General features: G+C 40.4%; 3 protein-coding genes and 1 long non-coding RNA gene across 10 annotated transcripts; 1 reads left to right on the top strand and 3 right to left on the bottom strand.

Moving 5' to 3' along the window:
* Positions 1-169: 169 nt before the first annotated feature.
* Positions 170-1,167, top strand: Sbds (SBDS ribosome maturation factor). Its single transcript, XM_017079351.4, has 2 exons — positions 170-346; positions 430-1,167. The coding sequence occupies exons 1-2, from the start codon at positions 216-218 to the stop codon at positions 1,055-1,057; spliced, it is 759 nt and encodes a 252-aa protein (XP_016934840.2). The 5' UTR covers positions 170-215; the 3' UTR covers positions 1,058-1,167.
* Positions 1,168-1,398: 231 nt separating this feature from the next.
* Ist1 (IST1-like protein) lies at positions 1,399-3,825 on the bottom strand. 6 transcript variants are annotated; one of them, XM_017079346.4, is made up of 5 exons: positions 3,550-3,825; positions 2,748-3,480; positions 2,346-2,396; positions 1,992-2,054; positions 1,399-1,711 (listed from the first exon to the last, which is right to left on the bottom strand). In XM_017079346.4, the coding sequence occupies exons 1-5, from the start codon at positions 3,729-3,731 to the stop codon at positions 1,493-1,495; spliced, it is 1,248 nt and encodes a 415-aa protein (XP_016934835.2). In that variant the 5' UTR covers positions 3,732-3,825; the 3' UTR covers positions 1,399-1,492. The 6 variants fall into 6 exon arrangements, 5 of the variants coding, with proteins under 5 accessions (XP_016934835.2, XP_016934837.2, XP_016934838.2 ...); XR_001767623.4 differs by having other exon boundaries at positions 1,496-1,711; positions 1,992-2,179; positions 3,550-3,824; XM_017079348.4 differs by lacking the exon at positions 1,992-2,054.
* Positions 3,826-6,056: 2,231 nt separating this feature from the next.
* On the bottom strand, positions 6,057-14,062 carry Rsph3 (Radial spoke head protein 3). 2 transcript variants are annotated; one of them, XM_017077867.4, is made up of 4 exons: positions 13,771-14,062; positions 7,885-7,975; positions 7,399-7,814; positions 6,057-6,885 (listed from the first exon to the last, which is right to left on the bottom strand). In XM_017077867.4, the coding sequence occupies exons 1-4, from the start codon at positions 13,974-13,976 to the stop codon at positions 6,369-6,371; spliced, it is 1,230 nt and encodes a 409-aa protein (XP_016933356.2). In that variant the 5' UTR covers positions 13,977-14,062; the 3' UTR covers positions 6,057-6,368. The 2 variants fall into 2 exon arrangements, with proteins under 2 accessions (XP_016933356.2, XP_016933355.2); XM_017077866.4 differs by lacking the exon at positions 13,771-14,062 and adding an exon at positions 10,430-11,559.
* A 618-nt stretch (positions 14,063-14,680) lies between these two features.
* LOC108012653 (uncharacterized) lies at positions 14,681-16,013 on the bottom strand. The gene is made up of 3 exons (XR_010653970.2): positions 15,721-16,013; positions 15,085-15,662; positions 14,681-15,023 (listed from the first exon to the last, which is right to left on the bottom strand). It is a non-coding gene; the product is annotated as an uncharacterized lncRNA (long non-coding RNA).
* Positions 16,014-17,784: the final 1,771 nt, after the last annotated feature.

Raw genomic sequence — 17,784 nt, 5'->3', positions numbered from 1 at the left:
ATTAAAACTAGTTTTCTGAATGTAGTTGAAAATTCAATTTTTTTTAAATAAGTAAATAAATCCTACTTTACGTTTAAACTAGAATAAAATTTCCAAACTTATAAATATTAGAAATTATAAAAAAAAAGTTTTTTTTCAAGCCACCTATCGGTTTTTCTATCGAAAATGCTCTTGTTTATTCGACCATCCCTAATTCCGTAGCTTATTTTTTAACAATGTCCAAAATATTTACGCCCACAAATCAAATACGCCTTACAAATGTGGCGATTGTGAGGCTAAAAAAAGGAGGCAAGCGTTTTGAGATCGCCTGCTATAAAAATAAGGTCCTGTCCTGGAGGAGCAACAGGTAATACTCGCTAAAGACAACACGTGCCAATGGTGAAATATGTTTTGCCTATATCTAATAATTATATTACCTTTACCATTTAGCGAAAAGGACATTGACGAAGTGCTGCAAACCCACACAGTGTTCACCAATGTGTCCAAAGGGCAGGCGGCTAAGAAGGACGAGCTACAGAAGGCCTTTAATAAAACGGATGAGACGGAGATTTGCAAAGAGATCCTAAGCAAGGGAGAACTCCAGGTGTCGGAGAAGGAGCGCCAAAGTTGCCTGGACACCCAACTGAACAGTATAGTCAACTCCGTGGCTGCCTTGTGCGTAAATCCCGAGACCCGTCGTCCATATCCCGCCTCCATCATTGAGAAATCCCTGAAGGATGCCCACTTCTCGGTGAAGATGAACAGGAACACCAAGCAGAACACACTGGAGGCCATCAAGATGCTCAAGGAGCACATGCCCATCGAAAGATCGCGCATGAAGCTGCGGGTCAGCTTTGCAGGCAAGGAAGGCGGTGGCAAGCTCAAGGAATCGGTGGTCAAGTTGGCCAACGCCGTGGAGCACGAGGAATGGGAAGATGCCACCCTGCACCTCACACTGCTGATAGATCCTGGCCAGTATCGCGTCATCGATGAGCTGGTGCGGAACGAGACGAAGGGCAAGGGACTTCTGGAGCTGCTCGAACTCAAGGAAGTGGTCGAGAACGAGGAAGTTTTCTAGGAAAGGCAATCCCCTCAAAAATCATCTGTTTTTAACCGTACCTTTGTTGATATTTATGTGAAACATAAAAATGAAAATGTGGAAATTATAGCAACCCATATTTCTCGAAATACTTTTTGTTTCTTTTGGTTTTAATGAAATAATCATTTTTTTTTTTGATGAAATAATATTTTAGGGATATGATAGTTTTGATTGAACTGCTTAAGAACTCCAGGCTTGCAACATAGTAAATTTCAAAGCTTTTTTGATACAGATTTGTATTGGGAATATAAAAACTAAACTGCAGGATTACAAGTTCAACAGTTCAGCTACTTAATGTAAATAAGAAAAATGAACAAGAGTTCTTTAAATACATATAGGGATTATTTATATAGAACTGGACCGAGATTATAACAATTATACTGTAGAATTAAAAAGGTGATCTGCTGCCCAGCTTTATTTTCGCTTCTTGAGGTTCTCAAAGCGGCGTGAGAGGTCATCAAAATCAATCTCTTCCTCGTCGTTCTTCTTTTCAGCACCTCCGCCCGGCACATCTGGCAGATCGTTGGGTACGTTGGGCAGCGATGGGAAATCCAATTGCGGCGGAGCACTTGGCAACACGGGATCGGCTGGCGGCAGCTTGGATCGGGGTTGGGGTTTAGGTTTGTTGGCATTCTGAGAAGGGAAAATAATAAACAACAATTAATCTCACAATTATTTGAAACCACCAGCCAGTTAATGTAAGAAACCTTCTTTTTCTGATGTTTTAACAGCTTTAAAAAATTATAAAAACCAATTTTAGAAGTTATCCAAATATTAATAAAATAAAGTGTTAAATTGTTTTAAAAATAATCATGTCCGAGGTATGTATATACATTTTCAGAAAAGACAGGTTTGGTACCATAGGACTTGTAAGAAAATAAGTGCTTGATTGGGTCAAATCAAATGTCCTGACCTGGAGATTTACGGGATTAATAGAGGTGTAACGCGGCGGCGGATCATTTTCGGGTTTGGGGCGCTGTCAAGCAAAATCAAAGAAAACATAAGGCAAATAATAATAAACCAATAGGGCACATCGAGACAAGCGAAATGATAACAACTAGGCAGACAGAGTGGGCAGCAAACTATGAATCATTTGGATGACTGGACTTACACGCACAGTGGGCATAGACAGGCCAAAAGACGTCACACACAGATTAGGATTGGAGATCACAACCCATGGAAGCGATTTTCATTTGTTTAGTAATGTTGCAGAAAGATAAGCAAGTTAGTTGTTGGTTTAATAGCGATCTACACAGGGTTAACCTACCAAAATATTCTCATCCGGGCTGCCCGAGCCATCCGTATTGTTTGATTCACGCTGCAACGGCCCAAAAATCATGCAAAACATGCCAAAAACTTAACTATGTACTATGTTTTAAAGAGATTTTTAAATTCGTTGCAGTTGCAATCAGAAGTTTGAGTTATTTACTTTAAATCAAAAATACCTTGAGTCCAATTATAGAAAATTGTTGTTTAACATACCTTACTAAGTATAAGGTCAATCTGAAGATTATGGTCCAAATCTACTGACTACAAATTCCACATTGTATCTCTAACAAAAGTATCTTACTATAAAACTACTCCCAAATTATTCTGATTGCAACTGAACAAATCAAAGCATTCCCTTTTCTCTACGATAATAGAAGAAGAATCAAAGAAGGATATTTACATTGATGAAGTTGGTGTTCAGATCCTTCTCCTCAGCGCATTTGGCAGGCAGGACTGCAGGCGGTGCCGGCTGATTGGGCGGTATGTTGTAGGCGAACGGCGGCGGTGGCTGCATGGGATGTGGAGCAGCATATGCTCCGGCAGGGGCACCACCTCCTCCTCCGCCACCTGGACCACCGAAGGGTGGGTAATTGAAGGGCTTGACGCTAGGTGGCTCCGGCATATTGGGCAGTGGCGGCACTGCTGGATAGCCAATGAAGCCCATTTGCGGTGGAGCTGGCCCACCAGCACCTCCGCCTCCGCTCAAGTTGTTCCTATCAGACAGATCAATCAGATGCGGCTGCTGTGGCTGCTCCTCCTGCATGACCTGCGGATCCGGTTCGTACTCGATGTTGTAGTTCTTGGCAATGGCAATGAGGTACTTCTCCACCAGCAGCTTGGGAGGCGCCTGCAGCGTGAGCTTGTGCATCAGTTTCTCAGATACATAGTGCTCTCCCGTGGCCGTTCTCGACTGCTCGGCGAACTGGGGACCGTACTTGGTCACAAATATATCCGATATGATCTTCAGCTCGGCTATATCGCTCTGCAGGCGGGGACACACCCACACCAAACTGGCCACGGGCTCAGCGATCCCGGTGTCCAGCTCCTTCATCTGGGTGATAAGACCAAATCTGGCGAGCAACAGGTCGCAGTACATCTCCACCATCTCCATGGCCTCCACCAGGTAGTCTTCCCTGTTTGAGCAGTACAAATTTTGGTGATTTATGAAGAAGTTCTTATGGCTGATGTAAACCTACACCCACCTTATGATGTGCTCCACGCGAATCCGTGCCCTCTCCGTTTTTCCAGTGGCCAAGTAGTCGGCTATCTCCTTCCTGGACTTCTGCGTCAGCTCCGCCTTCTTCTTCTCCAGCAACTTCAGGCGGTTCAGAGCCAATCGAAGATTGGTCTTCAGTTTGTTGTAGTTGGGGCCGCTGGAAAACATCCTAACTTCGCCCTGTGCAGCCAATTAATTAATGAAAACAAGGAACTTAGTTCGGAGGTGATTCATTAAATTATTAGGGAAAAACAATGTGACGTCACATGGAGTGTGACCGTGCTGCGTTGGGGAGGAAATCGCGCTCTTGCACGGCGGTCACACAACACAAATTTAATTCGTTACAATTTTAAATATATTTTAGACTATCCTTCACCACCGTAACTTTTTTCGGGGCTTATGACTCAAATTATGGCTTATAGAAGTGCAGTTTTCAGTTCCCATTCGGGAAGCTCTCAGAAGTACGAAAAAATCCAACATGATGGTGGGATAAAATGTTGAGCCTCTTTAAAAACAAAAATCTGAATGTAAAACATTAGAGAATTCAACCACCAGTTTTTAGAGGTATCCCACGTCTAAATCGGGATCCAATAACTAAAGTTATGGAATTTAGAAGTGCAGTATTGGGGTTCCCATTCTGAAAGCCATTGGAATTACGGTTAAATATAACATAAATATGGGTTAAATTTTTGACCTCCGATAAAAAGAAATATTTGAATGTAGAATATTAGGGAATTCAACCACAAACTCATAGAGGTATCCCACGTCGAAATCGGAATCGAATTACTCAAGTTATGGAATCTAGAAGAGCAGTTTTGGGTCCCCATTCTGACAGCCATTGGAATTAGGGAAAAATCGAACATGAAAATGGGTTAAAATTTTGACCCTTGTTAAAAATAATAATTTGAATGTGGATTATTAGAGAATTCAACCACAAATTCATAGAGGTATCCCAAGTCGAAATCTGAATCAAATTACTCAAGTTATGGAATCTAGAAGAGCAGTTTAGGGTCCCCTTCTGGAAACCATTGGAAATTCGGAAAAATCAGACATGAAAATGGTCTTAAATTTGGACCCTCTTTTAAAGGTACAATTTAAATGCAGAATATTAGAGAATTCGACCACAAACTCATAGAGGTATCACACTTCAAAATCGGGGTCGAATAACGATAGTTATGGAATCTAGAAGAGCAGTTTTGGGTCCCCTTCTGAAAACTATTGGAAATTCGGAAAAATCGGACATGAAAATGGGCTAAAATTTGGACCCTCTTTTAAAGGTACAATTTAAATGCGGAACATTAAAGAATTCAACCACAAACTCATAGAGGTATCACACATTAAAATCGGGGTCGAATAACGATAGTTATGGAATCTAGAAGAGCAGTTTTGGGTCCCCTTCTGAAAACTATTGGAAATTCGGAAAAATCGGACATGAAAATGGGCTAAAATTTGGACCCTCTTTTAAAGGTACAATTTAAATGCGGAACATTAGAGAATTCAACCACAAACTCATAGAGGTATCACACATTAAAATCGGGGTCCATTACTCAAGTTATGGAATCTAGAAGTGCAGTTTTGGGTCCCCTTCTGGAAACCATTACAATTTCAGAAAAATCAGACATGAAAATGGTCTTAAATTTGGACCCTCTTTTAAAGGTACAATTTAAATGCAGAATATTAGAGAATTCGACCACAAACTCATAGAGGTATCACACTTCAAAATCGGGGTCGAATAACGATAGTTATGGAATCTAGAAGAGCAGTTTTGGGTCCCCTTCTGAAAACTATTGGAAATTCGGAAAAATCGGACATGAAAATGGGCTAAAATTTGGACCCTCTTTTAAAGGTACAATTTAAATGCAGAACATTAGAGAATTCAACCACAAACTCATAGAGGTATCACACATTAAAATCGGGGTCCATTACTCAAGTTATGGAATCTAGAAGTGCAGTTTTGGGTCCCCTTCTGGAAACCATTACAATTTCAGAAAAATCAGACATGAAAATGGGCTAAAATTTGGACCCTCTTTTTAAGGTACAATTTAAATGCAGAACATTAGAGAATTCAACCACAAACTCATAGAGGTATCACACTTCAAAATCGGGGTCGAATAACGCTAGTTATGGAATCTAGAAGTGCAGTTTTGGGTCCCCTTCTGGAAGCCATTGGAAATTCGGAAAAATCAGAAATGAAAATGGGCTAAAATTTGGACTCTCTTTTAAAGGTACAATTTAAATGCAGAACATTAGAGAATTCAACCACAAACTCACAGAGGTATCACACATCAAAATCGGGGTCCAATTACTCAAGTTATGGAATCTAGAAGTGCAGTTTTGGGTCCCCTTCTGAAAACCATTACAATTTCAGAAAAATCAGACATGAAAATGGGTTACAAATTTGACTCTCGTTTTGTAGTATTATTTTAATGTAAAAAATTACAGAATTCAATTTAATTTTATTGCTCCATTAAAACGTAATAAAAATTCACGAAGTTGAGGTTATTTGGTTTATTTTGTCGAGCTTTATTCATTGAATTTTCGGTAACACAAAAACCTTTAACAATTATCCAGTTTACAATTTGCCATTCGATTCCGTTTCGCCGCCGCCGCTGTGCAGTTGTGTTTGGCGCCCGATTGCGAGTCCTGCGGCGAATCGAGTCCTTCGCCAGACACAACAACAAAGTCGCAGCCATCCAGGTGTGTCAGGTGTGTGTGCTTGTGTCTGTGGTGTACATATGTCTGTGAGGGGTCGGGAACCACCAATTTTAAGGACTCGAAATATTAACTAAACTCTAACGAAATCATTTAGAGATGCGGAGTCGGTGGCGGCTGTTCGGGGCACTCCTCCGTTTCCGTTTCGCAAGGACACGCCTCCATCTCATCAATGGCGCAGCCCTCCTCCTCGCAAATGCCCGCATCCGGTGCGGATGGTTCCGATTCAGGATCCCTATAGCCGGCATAGATCTCCGCCCGCTGCTTGATGATCTCCTGAATGATGGCGGTGAGGATCTCACGCGAGTCCACAATGTGACCCACTTCCTCGGCCACCTCGGCGGACAGCCACGGGCAAATGCTCTTCATCAGCTGCTCCTTCTTCACGGCATCGCTGGCCGGCTCAATGTTCTCCAGGACCTCGGGCACCAGACTGGCGATGTGTCCTTGGAGCAACTTGGCCGCCGTCACGCTCTTCTGCATCTCTGCGTCCAGCTCCTTGGCAATTGCATCCTGGCGCAGGCGGCGCTCCTTCTCCGCCTGCAAGCGTATCTCCTCAGCCTCCAGGCGACGCAGCTCGGCCAGTTCCGCCTCCCTCTGGGCCAGGAATCTGTGGGTTGCCAAATAACATTAACATAAAATTGGTTATGACACTGAATGGTATTATCGTATTACATATATGGGTATGTATTTAGACATTTTACCAATACGGAACCACTGATTTCGATTGTAATGATATGATCATTTGCTAATTGTATAAAATTACAAAATGTATAAGAAACGATAAAAATATAACACTTTAAAATAAAATCCAGTTAAGATTGTAAAGTATTTAAACGTAAGTGTTCAAAGGATTTGTGATCTGAAGAATTCGCGGAAAGTAGAAAAACTATTGATGCCTTAGAAATTTACGTGTGTAATGTATAAATTAGATATATTCATTTTAAACTCCTAGCGCATATGAAAGTTATATTAGGTAAGGATGGTCTAAAGAATTCACGGACAATTAGTACATAAGTCCGTGAATTCTTTACGGACAATTAATAAGTCCATAAATTCGTTAGATATAAAGAAATGGTGGGTTCAGTAGAAATTAGAAAATCCAGGTCCCTGGATCACTTACTCTTCCTGCTTGCGCCGCAAACTGGCCAGCTCCATCTCGTGGGCCACCTCCAGCATGCTCTGCTCGATGCACGCGTCCACCAGGACATCGATGATTGGCTGGGCCTCGGCATCGAAGTGGAAGAGTTCGCCCTCGCCTATTTCGGTGCCCACATCCACGCCCACCTTGGCCGGGACAAACGGCGGCGTTGGCGGCTTCTCCAGGAAGAGATCCGTCTGCGTGTCGATGGAGAATTCCGGCGGGCGCTGCACCAATTTCTCCAGATACTTCTCCGTCTGAATGGTCTCGTGTTTACGGCCCTTGACCGGCGGCGGAGTTCCCAGGACGTTCCTCTGGTTGCGGCACTGCACTGTCCGTTTGCGCAACATATTGCGGCGCCTCAATTCGGCGGCCTTGTCGAAGGGATCCACATCCGTCTGGAGCGGAAAAATAAAGTGGATTAGTCGCGGGTCAGGGCTGGCAGAGAACTGAGCTACTGGTACGTACCACCAGCGAGGAGTTTCCGAAGTTGCTGCCCTTTATGACGCGACGGTCGTACATGACGTTCTTGTAGGGCTCCGGCGGCGGGACGATGGGTCTGCAAGGAGAGCAAGTGGAAAGCAAGGAGGTGTGGCAGGTGGGAGCCATCAATTAGTAAACCTCGACCCAGTTCAACAAACTCCACAATCAGAAAAATAAATGTATCCTCTTTAAGGTCCCTTAAATATTTTCTTATATACGAAGTCAAACTAGTAAAGATACTTAATAACTCTTATTATTTCTATAAAATGTTTCATATCTATTACTAAAATGGAACATCTAATTATAAAATAAAGAAATATTTCCTATAAAATGGCTTGCTATGAACAAGGTCTAAAGGATTATAAGACCTTAAAAAACTACGCAAGAAATGTTTTATGCATTTAAGTAACTTAAGTAAATGTAGGTTATATAAGTATTTCAAAGAAAAGATCTCGAGTTTTGACAAAACTTATTATAAAATAGGATACATAAATAGATAATCACCTATATTAGGAGGTATTTACATTTTTAATTTGTTCAAAATGATGTTTATTTTTAATGTGATTGGTCTTCTCATTTCACTTATGATCGTATTATGTTATATATTTTCTAGCTTAGATTCCCAATTAAGTCTTATGCTCAGTGCACTTGTGTTTCTTTCCCAGACCCAAATCTGTTGCACTATCAAGGCGATAAACATCAAATTTGTGCATTTCTCAACGCCCTCGCAGGCCGCTTGTCAAGTCATCTCCGATTCAAATCAATTTCCCCAAAGTTCAGTACACTTTTGGGTCAGATGGGAGGGCACCGATTTGAATTTAAAGTCTTAAAGTTACGCGAGTCCAGTCCGCAGTTGGTGAGTAATTTATGACTTGCTAATTTATATGTATGGTCCCTGGCAAGTAAATGGGGAAACAAACATTTTTTACCGCATATGCACATACGCGGGGAGTCGTGTTAGTATATAACATTGTCAGACATTGCACTAGGAGAACTTGGCACCTGAACTCGTGACCTATGCAAATTTTCTGCTACTTTTGGCCCACAAACAGGAAGTCACATTGAAGTTGTTGGCGAATGTCTAACAACATTTCTCTGGGTCTGGGTCTGAAGACCAAAGCAAACGCCTAATGGAACGGGGAACCTTTGGTCCGGCTTCCTTGTGGCTATTACTTGGGGTATACCCTGCTCAGAAAGCCACATTGACATAATCGGATGATACCTTTTATCATTATCATTTTCAATTTGATTTTTGATATTTCGGAGAGTTACCTATAGTATAATTTGAAAATGATTATGATATATTAGAGTACAGCTCCTGGTATCAGTATGCTGATATTGCGTTGAAGAGGTTTAAGATATATATATATTTTTAGTCTATGTGGATCCTTCCTTAAATGACTTGCCTTCAGTCAACTGTTCTATGACCCTCTTATTTCAACGTTGAATGATATTTCATAATATTCCGAAACCCAAAAACCAGAGCCCATTTACCAGAATAACATCCATTTAAGGAAGACACCCGTTAGATTCATTTTTGTTTTTTGTTATCCCATAGGTGTCCTTCTGGCCCTTTGGTGTGGTAATTGAACTTAATTTCCCTCCATTTGTGGCACTGTTTTTTCGCTGTTTTGTACCCATTGTTATTGTTTACGAAATCTTGATTTAAATTATTTAAGCCCTGAGCTGGGAATATGGGATATTCTCCGCTGGCACGACACATACGAGGCTCCTTTGTCCCTGGGTTCGCATGTTCCTTTATGCAAGGCAAACGAATTTCCCATTCGAGAATGCGCTAAATAAATTAATCAAACCGTTCAGGGAATTTACAATGTCCAAATGTTATTGGAAAAGCATTTCTAATTGAATTGTTGAAGAGTCAATACGAGGTTAGAAGTGGGGGTCTGTATATGTAAACCATTTGAGATGGCTTGGCTATCGAGGAATATTCTATTGTGTTGGCTCACATTCGCTATATAGAAAACGGATTAGGGATATCCTAGAACCCCCTAGTTATTTGACTTTCTAGTAAAGAATCACTAGGATTTTAAAGGTTTTTCTAATGAATTATCAGCTATTTCTTCAAGGACAATTTTCTTGGCTTGCTAACAAATCGTTCTTGAACTATTTATTAAAGTTAAGAACCATTGTTTTTTTGTCCTCGATGTTTACGAAAATACATTGACTTTGATTTCAAATAGTAAAAACTTTCCCGATTGATACCCCTAATTTCCTCATCGAATCTGATGGAGATATATTGTCTATATTTCCGGTTCCTTAAAGCAACAATATGTTTGTAATTGAATTGTTTAGGTGTCAATCGATAAAGGTAGCAAGCCAAGTCGTTGGGGCCAGAAAGGGGAGTTCAGTTCTGTTTCCATTTCCATTTCAGCGCGGCTGTATATTACTCATTTGAATTTATGGTAATATATTTTGGCCCACTTTGCCTTGGTCAGCGGTTGGACCTTCCCACCTCTTTCAGTCCGAAGTTCGAACCCTTACCATTTTTTGGGGTTGGTCTTTTTATTACCTCTTGTCGCTGTTGTTGGTGCGACGCTGCTGCAATTGCTGTTGGAACTGGGCCTTGGTGATGTGGAGTCCGCCGGCGAGGGATTGCGAATCGTTATGGGAGGATTTGGAGGCCGCAGCGGTGGCGGCGGCCACTGCCGCCGTGGCACGCACTCCGTTCAACCGGGTGGCGGTCACCTTCTGCTCCTTGTGCTCACTGGCGGGATCCTTGCAGTAGTAGCCCTGCAGGATCATGGGATACGAGGAGTAGGCGTAGACATGCCTTCTCAGCATGGTGGCCGGTATCATCTGGACCTCATGGGGTGGCGGCAGGAAGATGCCCTGCGGCACCGTGGTCTCGAAGCGAGGTCGCTGAGCCATCGCTGGATCCATCCAGGCGCCGGAACTGGCACTCTGGCGACCGCCGTAGTTCTGCTCCTCCGGCGCCAGGAAGCGCAACTTCTGGCTCAGCTCATCGGCGAAGCTGCGAACCTCTTGGGTGCTGCGGGAAAAGAAGGATCTGGGCGGAGGATTCCCGGCAGGCTCTGCTACATGACGATCCTGGTGATCCGCAGTCCCTTCCTCACGTCTTATGGGACGCACGATGGCCTGTTGCGGTCGCGTTGGATAAGAATCGAGCTCCTGCTCCTCGGAGGGCTGATGACGCAGTACCGAAAATGCGTTGGTCACCACGTGTTGGAAATTATAGGGACTCTGATACCGCTGGACGTTGTAATTGGACGAATTGTAGTTATAGTTGGTGTTCAAGAGAGAGTTCGCATTCGAGTTGGAGGATAGTCGTCCTGGTGCGTAGGGATAGCTGCTGGCGAAGGAAAAGTTCTGCACGCGATCCTGTCTATTGTCGGGGAAGTGTTCTGGATCTGGATCTGGCTTGGGTTCAGTAGGATGTGCGAGTGCTGGGTGCTGCTGCTGCCTCGTCTCTGGCATGGTCTCCGCTTCCTCCTCGGTTATCCCTGCTCCCGGCCACCGGTCACTTCGTTCATTATAAATAGCCACCACACGGTTCTCTCACCCGCCGCACCGAAAAAGTTAATCAATATTTTTCCTATACTTTTTTTTTGTGGTTCAGGTGTTGCTTTGTTTGGTAGCTTGATTTCACCGCGGAACACGGACCGCACGGTTCGAATGGCAAACGCCAAATGACCAAAGGACTGGCAGGACTCGCGCTCGGACCCGGTTTCGACTTTCGATTCGGCCCGTGGTCAGCAGTCGGTCGTGCAGGCGGAAAAATATGTGAAACTACTTCTTGGAAATTCAGCTTTTATTGCCCTTGAGCTTACTTTGTAAAAGCTTTTCTAAAAACAATGGCTTCTTGAAAAATGTCCTTCATAAACATATGATTATTAGGTAAATCCCTTATTTAATATTCATAAGTGAAGCCTTAAACTTGTAAAGCTTAGAAATGGTGGGATTACTTAAAAGGGTGTCTAGAAATATGCTTTTGAAAATGGTAAAAATTTTGGAATGGAACATTTTTAATTGTATTTTAAAACTGATAGTCCGATATTTAAACAACTCTTATATACCCATTTTTAAAGGGTTTTAGAAACATATATACACTTTAAAGGTTTTCCCCAGAAAAATTGGAATCTTCATTTTAGAGAGAATTTAACCCCTTTTTCTTAGTGTGTCTTAAGGTTCGCGATGTAGTTTAAGGCACCTGATGGGCAGGTGTTGCAATAATAATGCGAACTGTTAACAGTCGTTCGCGTTGGCACAGCCAAATCCGCGTTCCCAGGAATTCTACTTTGCATAAGAGCTTTTTTCCAACCAACCAACTCGTAGGTTCTCCAATTCAGGTTCTTGCCCGGTAGAGGACCTTGAATTTCATTCGACGGTGTCCACATTTCCTGTCACATTGTTGGAGATGACTTCACGCATTTGGTGGGGCTGACATTGAAATCGGAGGTGGGTGGTTCTATTACTTGGAACACCTCCCGGCTAATGTCAATGGCCAAGGTCAATTGCTTGGACTGCCTGATAAGCGGATTTCAACAGCCAACTGAGCATAATTAAGTGGATTTCTTGGCACTCGAAGGTGGTGCTCATGTGGGAGTGGTTAGAAGAAAGGTCAGTGAGTAGATGGGAGATTACTGTTACTAGGACTAGAAGGTGTTCACCAGAAGTCAAATAGCTCCAGTATATGATTGAAGAACGAAAAGGTATGGCTACTTATTTTGATGGATTCCGCTACTAATTCATTTTTTTTAATTGATTGGAATCGTTTCTTGACCTTAGACCTTTAGGGAGAAACCCTAAACCACACTATAATTATCTTAGATTAGATACATAGTAAGAACCAATGGAATTTTTGTTAATGAATGAGTAGTTCGGATAATCTTATCAAGCTTTTTCATGACCGCAATCAAATCAATATGAAATCAAACTACAACTGACTTTGTAAACCTTTGGAGGATACCTGTAATCCTCCAAATTTTATATGTATCCCAATTATACTATTACTTTTCCTTAGTTGGCCTTAACTCGGTATTTAGTTTGGGTTAATATCGATACATGTTTTTTTTTTGTCATTCTTTGGGATTATCCTTTTCCCTGTTTGACCTTAATCCGACCCAAGTCCATCCCCTGTCATTATCTTCAGTCAGATATATATGTATATTTTTATGATAGTGCGTCAGTTTCTAGTTTTAAGCACTCAACGACTTGCATACTCCTCATAAATTTCACCCATCCATTGTTTCCTTTCGGGACACGAATGTTGCCGAGCTTGCGTGTCCTTTAGTTGGGCCTTTGTATTGACCATCTCCCGAACACGGCCAGCGTTTAATAATTTATTTACGCAATTTATGACTTTCGTTTTTGGACTCGTATTCCATTGACCCCAGTGTGGAGACGTATAGGAAATCCCTACCACAAAGCTTTGAGCAAGTCACTTTGATTGGAGCCACATTTTGCAAATGTAGTATACCCTCGGGATACCAGAATATATTATTTTTTTAATTACGTTACTTAATTAGTAACTTAACTTTAATTACATTTACATTGTACATTTTGGCTTAAATATGATTAAAGTGATCCTAACTTTTAGATATTTGTTTATAAACTGGGGACAGACTTGCAGTATCCTAGCATTATATGATTTTTATGTGATATATCGATCATGTTAGAAGATATTTGATTTCTTTTATACTAAAAATTAACCAATTGTATTATAATAATAAATTTCAGTGCAAACTAACCTTAAAATTTAAAATATATGCAAATTTAAAAAAAAAAAATGATGTACTAAATTAATTAGTTGTTCAATATACCCCAATTCTCTAATCCCTTTTACAGGATATGCATAGAAAATTCCTTGGGAGTTTTCTGTTTGCTACTCACTTGGGACACCCTTTGATTTTGATCGGCTTGGGCTGGCTGGCCCACCAGAAGGCCTGTTTGCATGGTGGCGCTGGACAAGGATTCTCGTGCCATTTGAGCTGCATCTCGGTGACCTCGGTTCCTTTGATACCGGTACTAAGGAAATCCATTCCCGAGCCTTTGCCCCCGCCATTGGGCTTGCATTCCCGCTTTGGGATCGTTGGCATTGTTCTATGTTACGTTTTCGAGGTTTTTCAAATATTACAATATTTATCGGTACAATTCTACCGTTTGCCGAAATGATGTGTAAAAAAGTGATTTACTAAAGTGACGCATTTTCACAGGGCTTCTTTGAGTTCACTTTTTAGCTTGCTTGATTTTTAAACGTTTAAATACTTTTTTAAAATTTTACTTCGTTTTTTGTTGTGTTTAGCTGACATTGGTAAGAATTTGTATCCAAAATAAACAACAACGGCGGAATTTCCTCAGTTGCCATGGGAATTCAATGTCGGCATTGTTAAACTGTTGCTGTGTGGGGATGGGTTTTTGGGTTGGGTGGAGGAAGATGTTCTGTTTCAATGCGGATTATTCGTATTAGCACTCGATAAATTTGATAAATATTTAAAGAAAAATCTATCGAAAAATAAAGGTTATGATTTTCCATCCGCATTACCGACTGCCTAAGTTATGGTCACTGAACTTCTCCATATATTTATTATTCATTACTGACTGTCTTTCAGTATGAGTAATCTATTTATATATATCTCCTAATCAAAAAGGAGCTCGACTTACCGAAAGTTTCTCAAAGGAGCTTAAAGCTGGAAGTGCGTCCGTTGTACTTTATAGCATGAACAAAAATAAAAGTATACGTAATTATTAATTTCAAATTAATAACATTTCATAGTTTATTGTCTAAACAAGGGAATGTTTTTAAATTTTTAAACAATTATACATAGTTTCCTTTATTTCTGTCTGCGGATCAACTCAACTCTCAGTTCTTGGACTATCCAGGGTAATGCCTTTTAATCCATGTTGCATGTCAAAATTGTAAAATATTCGTGTAATTCTTTCCTGTGTTGTATAATTTAAATATAATATCCTTGTAATAGCGTGGGTATTTTTTTTCAAGACAAATTTTCGTATTAACGAAAGTTAAGAAGTTCCATTAACTCGGACATCTTCACCGAGTCCGATTTCTTAAACTGCAATAACTTCTTGTAAACAGATTTCAAGGGTTCTGGATTTTGTAAAATTGGAATTATTTTTAGTAAAACCTGCAAATAATTTGAGTGTTATCAAAAAATCAGTATTTTCTGCGTACCGGAATAACTTTACCTCTAACAAAGTTTCGCCAGCGTTCGGTGCCTCTACAAGGTCAACTGCATTCATTACCTCAGATAAAACTGGGATTGATAAGGTGGAATATAAATTCAATTGTATCAATATCGTGTGTATGGTTGTGTGAATGAATCTAACTTTTTTCTGGTTGTCCGATTTCTTATTTTCCATAAAAAAAGTACCGAAACAGATGTAAGGGATAGAATCGTTTGGAAAATACAATTCTAGTGCAAATCTATACTGAAATTCCAATTTCTCAATTGCGGAATCCCAAGCTCGAATCTCAAAAGTGTGGAACGAGTCAATGCGAAAGAAAAGGCAGTAGGATTTTCCACTTTTACATTGAATTCGAGTATTTTGGGTAATAACTTTCAATAAATCCGAATAAAACAAGGTGGTGAGTAGTTGGCCGCTTAAGTATCCATTTAGAACTGCAGGATGATTTACAGTCGTTTTCAGGTTGACAAGGTCTTGATTAAGGGGAAAGACAACACGTTCTGGGTTTATATTAAACGGCATTTTAAGATGTAGTATGCCACTTAGAATTTTTGGGTAAGGATTATTGTAGAAAAGAGCTGTAAGAAGTTGTAAATAAATAAGTGTCATACATAATATACATTATTAATGACCTACATGTCTCGTCCCAGTTACTAATGATGCCCTTGAAAATGGAATTGATATTGGTGAATCCCTCGTTTAAGCGCTCAGCTATTTCGGTTGCATCCTGCATGTATTTTTGTTGCTCAGGTGTTGGATTCTTTGATAGGTTTTCTATGAGCAATTTAAGTGCCTCGTTGTATTTCAGCGACATTGCGAAAGTAATTCTATTCAGTTAAATTTTTTCGGGGAATCTCTAAATTTGATTTATCCTCGGAAATAAGTGATGAACTTTACTTTCTGTTTCTGACGTTAGTGTGACAAAAAAGGCGTTAGGGAAATATTAGGTATTATTGGTGAAAACTATCGGCATTTTAAAAAGAAATAATCGAGGTACATTAAGAGCTAGTTTAAGTGGCAAGCCCTTTTATATTTTCAAATTCTAACAGCCTTAATGTTTTTTGACCAATCTGGCAACACTTTAATTGCATACCTTACATTACATTTTACATGTATATATTTTTATTCGTGAAAGAGGAAGAATGGGTTGAAGGGAAAAAGATGTTGGTGCTACCAGATCGGTTAATATTATAACTTAAGTCCATGGAAGAGGAAGACGGATGGCGCCTTAATTCAATTATTTGAAAATGTGTAAACCTTTTTAGCTTTATTAAAAATAATAGAAGGAATAGGAGAAGAGGGGAAAGAAGGCCTCAAAAATGTTTAAGATATTTAGTTAATCTATCTTCAGCTCCCTTACAAATTTTGTTAAGCGAATCCATTTCTCCATTCGTAGTATAAAATAAACATTATGTCATTTAAATAAATGGTATTTGCTGCCTAATTGTCTGCACAATTACCAAAATAATTCATCTAAAGTGTAGATTTTTAAAGGGTGTCCCAAGTTCCTTGAAATAAGGAATCTGGTATTGCTTATTCTTAAACAATTTATCACCGCAGAAGTTAAATCTTTAACCATCAGTTAAACCATTTTGAGAAACAAGGCCCCGCCTAAATCGGATTTCCCTGAAACGTGTCATTTAATTAGGTTTTCGAGGGATATCCGTATCTCGGACCATCGAATGGTTGTCATTTGTATTAACCCCCTTTTTCCTGTTCGAATTATGTAGATCCTTTGTATTGCTTTGCTTATTCATTAACAAACATTTCGGGGGTTTTGACTGGACTACAATGACTTGGCTGTCAGCGATGACGTTTCGCTTTATGCGGGGGTGATAATTGTGTCCGAACCCCTTGAAAATCCCGAAAATGCCCAATAAGATCACAGGGGCAGTGGGACATTGAATCAACATTCGATAAGTGGCCATGACGCTTGACATTTGCAGAGGCCCCTCGGCCATTTAGTAAGGTTAAAGGTTAATGATGGCCACACAGGCGTCAACTGGCGACTGAGATCTTGACCAGCAATTCCCCGATCATTTGCACAGATACCATATTCGAGTGGCCGGATTCTGCGAAGTCCCCCCGGTAAAAGTGTCCCACTGAGTGTGTTGGCTCGTTGTCAAACAAATCATTTACTACGCATCCTCGTACCTCTGCCAGTAATCCCGAAATCCCTGTGTAGGTGTGAGCTGCAGTTTTCCCAGGAAAAAATACGTCCAGCTCGAGATTTGATTAATTTATTACCCGTTGTCGAAGGGAAAGTGATCTTCGGGTACCTAACGGTAGGGTATCGTAAAAAAACATTCGGTGGACACAATTGTTGAATTATCTGCGGGCTGCTGTTGTGGGCACTTTTTTATGAGTTATTTATGTGCTGCCCTGGCGCCAACAGGAAAATAAAATAATTATGGGAGACTCTGTGGAAATAGATGTCAGCAGAATCTAAAAAAATATTGAGTAACCCAGATATCATAACTTTAGAATTGTTTGAATATATTGGATGAAGGCGTTCATTTATTATTTATATGTTATAACATAAGCGTTTTATAATATTTGAATTTATTGTAATTTTATATTAAACTCGCATTATATTAAAAAGATTTATTAAGGTATTCAAATTATTGGTGACAAAGCTGGATTTTAATTAATTGAATTTTTGAATAAATCAAGTGAGAAACACGAATTTTTGTTTTAATA

This window comes from Drosophila suzukii, chromosome 3 (assembly GCF_043229965.1).
Source record: "Drosophila suzukii chromosome 3, CBGP_Dsuzu_IsoJpt1.0, whole genome shotgun sequence".
Taxonomy (NCBI): Eukaryota; Metazoa; Arthropoda; class Insecta; order Diptera; family Drosophilidae; genus Drosophila; species Drosophila suzukii.
The sequence above is the reverse complement of the archived record's forward strand: the minus strand, read 5'-3'. Positions and strand labels throughout refer to the sequence as shown.